This window comes from Pimephales promelas, chromosome 23, assembly GCF_988280905.1.
Source record: "Pimephales promelas chromosome 23, fPimPro1.hap1.1, whole genome shotgun sequence".
Taxonomy (NCBI): domain Eukaryota; kingdom Metazoa; phylum Chordata; class Actinopteri; order Cypriniformes; family Leuciscidae; genus Pimephales; species Pimephales promelas.
The window spans coordinates 100,259-107,500 of record NC_142791.1 but is presented as its reverse complement, the minus strand read 5'-3'; the positions used below and the strand labels follow the sequence as shown (position 1 = coordinate 107,500).

At 40.0% G+C, this 7,242-nt stretch overlaps 1 protein-coding gene across 6 annotated transcripts in view; it reads left to right on the top strand.

The window, feature by feature from the left end:
* The window catches only part of gramd1ba (GRAM domain containing 1Ba), a 42,236-nt gene that overhangs the window by 12,441 nt on the left and 22,553 nt on the right, over positions 1-7,242 (top strand). The window contains exon 1 of one of the 6 annotated variants that reach the window (XM_089126165.1): positions 2,697-2,986. The exons of 4 other annotated variants lie outside the window; for them this stretch is intronic. In XM_089126165.1, the coding sequence (XP_088982291.1) occupies positions 2,964-2,986 (23 nt within the window). In that variant the 5' untranslated portion in view covers positions 2,697-2,963. Of the gene's footprint in view, positions 1-2,696; positions 2,987-7,242 lie in introns of those variants that run through there. One more of the 6 variants, XM_039676980.2, reaches the window with a different exon arrangement.

Genomic DNA, 7,242 nt, shown 5'->3' with positions numbered 1-7,242 from the left:
ATTTTATTGGCTACTTGTGTATTATCCTAGCTTTTTGGATATGAATATGGGATATGAGAATTTATATGATGGTCTGTGTGTGTGTGTGTGTGTGTGTGTGTGTGTGTGAGTAAATGAGTGCCTCACTGGTTAACTTTTCCTCTTTTTGTGGCAGGAATTGCTTTACTTTGCTGCTAGTGAATGCAGTCTCTTTTTTTGCACAAAAAAAAAATCGAGTTTGTGCATCAATCTTCAACTTTTATTTCTGTATATATAGTGTTTAGAGCAGGGTTAGGAGGAAGTGCAGCTCTGTGTCTGTGTGTAGCCGTCGCCCAGTCCATCATGCTTTTCCTCAGTTTGTGGTCTCTGACTGTGCTCAGGTATTGTGCTAATCTCTGTTTAGGGCCAAATAATATTGTAGTTTGCTTTGTTTCGTGTTGTTTCATTCCAATTAGCTACTGTAGGTAGTTTTCCTTTTTTTGTGCGTTCCTCATAAGGCTGGGCTCTGTCGATCCTGTGGACGAGGGTTGTCTGATAGTTGTTTAGTCGTCTCACCCATCCTTGAGGGAAGAAATCAGTTTTTATTGCCAATATTGACTGCACATTTATTGTTTGAATATATAGTTTTTATGATGTTTGTTTTGCTCCGTATGCCAATTTCTGAAAGTAAGACAGACCATGTTGCCAAATTGAATCAAAGGCCTTCTGGAAGTCTACAAAGCATGCAAAGACTTTGGTTTTGGTTGATGCGTTGATCAGTCAGGGTACAGAGGCTGAAGAAATGGACTGAAAATTAGACTGGTGCTCTCAAATTTGGTAAGAATTGACAATTTGACTTCTATTCAATGTAAAACATGCAAGTATTGTGGCAAGCAGTTGTATAACCAATAGAAAATGATGTATTCTAGGTGTGTTGACACCGACTATTCGAATATTCGAGTTCATAAAAATAGAATATTCGAATATTCATTTATTTAAATGTTGTTTAACGAAAAGCTGTTATTTTATATTAGTTTTTGTCACAATGTATGAACAAGCTTACATTAGGCAATATACAAACAACAAGCTTACTAAATATCTTAATATTTTCTTTTAGTTGAAAACATTTAACAATATGTGTAAACCGGAAAAACTCTAATAAAGCTGAGTTAGGGTACAGAACGCACATGCACTCCAGTCTTATGGCATTATGGTGTTTATGGTGTTTCACGTTCATGTTGATAAAAGCAATGATATCCACAACGCTCGAGTGAGAGAATGCGCTGACAGACGTTGCAGAGACACGGTGTGCAAAAGGGAAGTTACTAACAGCACTTTGTGTTTCCTCAACCAAACTGAAAGAAAGCATATGTCTGAAAACCAGCAGAAGATATGATCTGGGACGAGGATTCCCTCGGCTCCCGCTGACCTGACCTGGGGTCAGTCATGCAGAGATGGACGGCTCCTTCCTCTGCTGTTCAGAGCTCATGTCATTTATCTTTGTGGTGGAGATATTATGAAAACTTTCATTAATAATTGATTAAAAGTAATTCCATTTTGTAAAATCATTTTCATCGAAGTAATTCCAAACTTCACGAGGCAGACGATGACATTATGTGATCAAATACAATGCTTTTGTTAAACAAAAAATAAATAAATAAATAAATTAAATTAGTATTTTATTTTTCGAATAGTTACATATCAAATATTCGAATATTCATGCACATCCATAGTTATAACAGTGCATTTTTTGCTATTACTGTTGTTTTCCCTCACGTAGGCCTAAATCACAAACTCTCTCTAAAACAAACTTATGGCCATTTTGATTCTGCAAATCACTGACAGTGGGAACAGCACATCTCGTATATTTGTTAATGTATGACTGTGATTTGCCAAGTAGCATCTTTTATTTGCAGTTGCGTTCACCCCAACCCGTAAACCTGAGGAAAATGACAAGTTACAATGTTATTCTTCATGCCTCTATACCCTGACCCTGACCCTAACCCTAACCCTAACCCTGACCCTAACCCTGACCCTGACCCTGACCCTGACCCTAACCCTAAAATACTATTGGTTGAGGACGACAGGGATGAGCACAAGGATTCAGGAACATGTCCTTCTTTGAAAATAATGCATGTTATGTGTATTTAAGTGCATTTGAGGACAGTGACTCAGAATAGTCTTGCTTTTATACCCAGTCTAATCTGAACGACGCAGCCATCAAAATCTGAGTGTGTAGTGAACACTTCCTGTTGCTCTTTACTGACTAATTTAGCCCTATTTTTTCAGCTCACACACTGAAACACACAGACATTAATGTGTTCAGGCAGCTTTTGGGTGTTTCAGTGTGTCCACATGACCCGAGAAGCACTGCTATGGCCTGCACACGTGACTAAACAAATGCAGTGATATTAACTCTGTGTGTGTGTGTGTGTGTGTGTGTGTGTGTGTGTAACTGCAATAGAACAAGACACCAAGCAAGCAATATATCTCTCTCACTCATATACACGCTGTTGGCCGTGTTTACCGTCCATCTGTATTAAGGGATTAGAGGACCAGCTGTCGACAGCCCCATAGCCCCTCACACACACACACACACACACACACACACACACACACACACACACAGCAGTGGGACCGGACAGGAATTTCTTTGAGTCAGGAAGGAAGCAGGGGGAGGGGAGTGGCCTAGAGGATCTGAGCATGCTCAGTCAGCACCGGATTGAGTCGAGAGCGGCTCATGCCCTCATCTGCAGGAAGAGAGAGAGAGCGAGCGAGAGAGGCTGCTGCTGCATTCACACGAGCGCTGCACACACTCAGCATGTGGAAGTATGGCTCGCCGGACACGTTCATGTTGAATGAGGCATTCTGAGTCGGGCCGATCGCCCGTGCTTGGGATCACCAGAACCGACCCGGATTAACATCCCGCTCGGGATGCCTTGGGAAAGGCGGCCCGTGAAATGGGAAGATGACCCTGTGGGATCAGGACAGCCTGCACTGCACTAATGAAAGGCTTCAAGCTTGCCTGGTAAGATGGACAGACGGTCCTGTGTGATGCTGAGCGCTCTGCCGTGGGCCGCCTCTGTCTGCAGTGTCCGTTTGTGTGTTTACTTCCCATTTCATGTCGCAGGATAGAGATTTGGCTCCGTGTCCTCATCTTAAACACCTGCCTCGTGCAGGACGGTAGGAGTCCGCTCTCTCCGTGTCTGTCGCTGTCATAGATCTGCAGTGCCCGCTTGTATCCATCAGCCATGTACAGCGCTTGGTCTGAGGACTGATCTGGTTCTCCCACACATGATGGTGGACTTTAGTGATAAACTTTGAATGGTTATGTAACAGTGGCCTCTTAGATGGGTTAGGATGACTCTTCCCTGTTGGATGCTGGAAGCTGATTTTACAGGCACTGAGTTCAGGACTAATGCAGATTAGTGAAGGAAGGGTGACCGTGCAGTTTTGATGTAATAATTTCATAATCTTTCGGACCGTGGTTTTTTTCCTTTTTCTCAGTTGCTATACTCAGCGAGGACAAATGTGGCCGTTTCCTCAGAAGTCAAAGTTATCTGTGATGAGGGAAGGGGCTTTCTGCTTGGGAGAATTTTTAGAAAGGAGGAAGCAGTTCAAATTAGCTCAGATGATGTGTTTCTATTACGAAATAGTCGCTAGACTTTTATTTATTTTTGGTAAGGCAAAGATGTTTTTGTCATTTGTAATGCAGTACTGTGTGTTTCAAGTCTGATAAGCATGCTAAATGCAAACTTTTGGCAATTATATTATAATGCAAATCTGTTTCATCAGATGATGATGCAGGTTGTGTTTATGAAAGACTGTGTTTATGTCTTATCTGATAGAACTAGTGTATTGATCTTGTAGTTTTGAGACATTGAGGCCACATGAGCATGGCTTTTATCTAAGTCTCAAATAAAACCCATAGTCTATTTTTACCATATTAACTGTGATGATAACATCAAACATATTTTGCAGTTTCTGTCTGTCTGTCATTAATGCATTATTTTTGTCATTTAGACTAATTCATTAAAATGACCATCCTGTTTCTTAGACCATCAGTGTGTTGGTCTTGATTTTGGCCTTAATAAGAAATCTAGTAGTTGTCTAAACTTTCCCAGACACTCCATTGGACTCAGACAAAGAAATATTCCAATCCCAAAGGCCGTGGCATTTAAACGATGCCCAATTAGTGGGCCTAAAGTGTGCCAAGAAAACATCCCCACACCATTACACCACCACCACCAGCCTGCACAGTGGGAACAAGGCATGATGATCCATGATCTCATTCGGACTCTAATGTCTCAACAGAAATCCAGACTCATCAGACCGGGCGACATTTCTCCAGTCTTCAACTGTCCAGTGTTGGTGAGCTCTTGCAGATTGTGGCCTCTTTCTCCTATGTGTAGTGGAGATGAGCGGTACCCGGTGGGTCTTCTGCTGTTCAAGGTTGTGTGTGTTGTGTCTTCTTCACAAATGCTTCGGTTGTAACGAGTGGTTATTCCAGTCAAAGTTGCTCTTCTATCAGCTTGAATCAGTCGGCCCATTCTCCTCTGACCTCTCGCATCAACAAGGCGTTTTTGCCCACAGGACTGACCCATACTGGATGTTTTTCCCTTTCACTCCATTCTTTCTAAACCCTAGAAATGGTTGTGTGTGGAAATCCCAGTAACTGAGCAGATTGTGTATCTTTAGTTTTCTTCCTCATTCTGCTTGTTTGTCCATCTATGTTTTGCTGTAGAGCTGATCTTTCCAAGCAGTTTTTTGACATTTTCATCAGTTTATAGAAAACAGGCAGGACGGCCAGGACAGGAAGTGAAAACAGGACTGTGGGTCACCCTAGTGTAAGTTATAAAGCATAGTATAGAGTGGTTACTTCATGCTGTTTAAAGTTCCCGTATTAAGATTTTTCATGTGTACTAAAGCTGTTTTTTAATGTAAAAGGTCTGCAAACAGTGATGTCAGTCTTACTTCCTGCACAAGCCTAAGGAGGTTTTATCAAATTTGCATAATGCCAGCATATGATCTTCATTGGCTGCCCACACACATCATCTACTTCTTTGACCCGCCCTCAGTGTAGTTGTAGCCGCGGCCTGGCGGAGTTTGGCTCATGGTGTCGTCATGCCAGAAGATCCGCTGTGGATGCACTCCTAAAACATGAGAACTCGGCCTCAAACGGATACGGTAAAATCGGTGCGATCTTTACTGTTCGTTACCATCTGCACAAGGGCTGAAGAGGCTTCTGTAGCGAACATTCACACGAGTAAGGGTTGGACCAGAGGCTTTAGTGGACACAAACTTCAAACCAACTGGTTGTTTTATTTATTTTTCACCTTGGATGCGTGTAAACCTTTTGTACAAGAACATTAGTAACCATTAAAATAGCATAATAGAGTACTTTAAAGAAAGTGTGAGAAACAGTCTGATTAGCTTTTGTTTTGTTTTTCTCGATCGCTGGACAGTAAAGATAGGCTGTTTGTTCCAGACATTGCCATGTATTACTCCGTCCTGAGCAGATTACAGGTCTATTTTAAGCAGAGATATTCTCTCTCTCACACACACTATAAATCAGACTAGCAACTAGTTTGATTTGATTCACAGATTCATGATTTGATTTAAAGTTTAAACATAATTAATAATATGTTGCTTCTCTGTTTCTGTGATTGTGAATTTTCTGATTATTTTTAAATTGTGACTCTACTCTGATGTCACCCATATCTGATCTCTGATTCAACTCTGAATGTTATTTTAATCTAATTTCACTCGAATCTCATTTGTGATCTGACTCTGAGTCTGATCCAATTTGACCTTTATCTGATCTCACTCATATGATTGGACTGTGATCAAATCTGGTGATGACAATCTGGCTGTAATCTGACCCTGATCCGAGTTCATTTCGATCTCATCTGACAATGATTTGAGTGATCTAATTGAACCCTGATCTGATCTAATATTTATTATCAGATCATGATTTGATCACATCTGATCTAATCCAGTTTTACCAGACCCTGATTTTGAACAGATTTAAACAAACGTCTCGGATCTCATTAGACTATCATCTAAATATCTGCTCTTATTTTTATTTTTTATATGACTCTAAACTAATAAATGTATACATATTATAAAACTATATATATATATATATATATATATATATATATATATATATACATTTTTTTAAACGTAATTTATTCCTGAGATGGCAAAGCTGAATTTTCAGCATCATTACTCCAGTCTTCACATCATCCTTCAGAAATCAGTGTGATTTGCTGATTTGTTGCAAAGGCTGCATTTCTTATTATACATGTTGTTATTCTTTTATATATATATATATATATATATATATATATATATATATATATATATATATATATATATTCTTGTAATTTTTTTTGTTTGTTTGTTTTGCTGCATAATATTTTTGTGGAAACCGTGACACTAATATTGAAAGTTTTGGGGTAAAGGGGTAAACGTTTATTCAGAAGAAAATGCATTAAATTGATCAAAAGTGGCACTAAAATTATTTATTACAAAAGATTTCTATTTCAAATAATCCTCATTAAAGAATCATGATTTAAAAAATCAGCTTTTAAAATTGATAATAAATAAGAATAAATAAGAAAATTGAGCACAAATAATAATTGAGTACCAGAATTATTTCTGAAGGATCATGTGACACTGAAGACTGGAGTAACGAGGATAAACGTTCATCTTTGATCACAGGAACTCCTATAACTCCGATCTCTCCTGAAATGTAAATCTGTGTGATTCTTTTATCTTCCACCAGGTAGAAATTATAAGTCTGGCTGTTTAGAAAATAACAGTGCGTTCCTCTTGAACAAAACGCTTTCATTCACACAAGTTCAAGCCGATCACTTATTCACATTAGTAAAAGCTATCCAGAGTGTTTCTGTAAAATAAATATCAGTGATTATTTTGAGTCATTATTTTCCGAATCTCTGGAAAGCTGCTTTGAGGCAGTAAAGGCAATCTGCAGCAGTAAAGGTGAGTGGACTCGACTGGGGTCAGATGGCAGGAGCGAGCGAGCGAGTGAGAGAGAGAGGGAGGGGAGGAGGCGTGTGATTGGACGGGGGAGGGGAGAGAGCCAGAGACGGCTTCATTCAAGAAAGCCATGAATATTGAGCCCAGCGCAGCAGCCGCTCTCCACTCCACAGAGCGATCGTGAGGACCTACAGTAACCGAACACGAGAGGAAGCGTGTAGAAGAGAACATGGATGCTGAGACGCTAAGCTCCGCCTCCTCTCCTCTCCATCCTCCTCT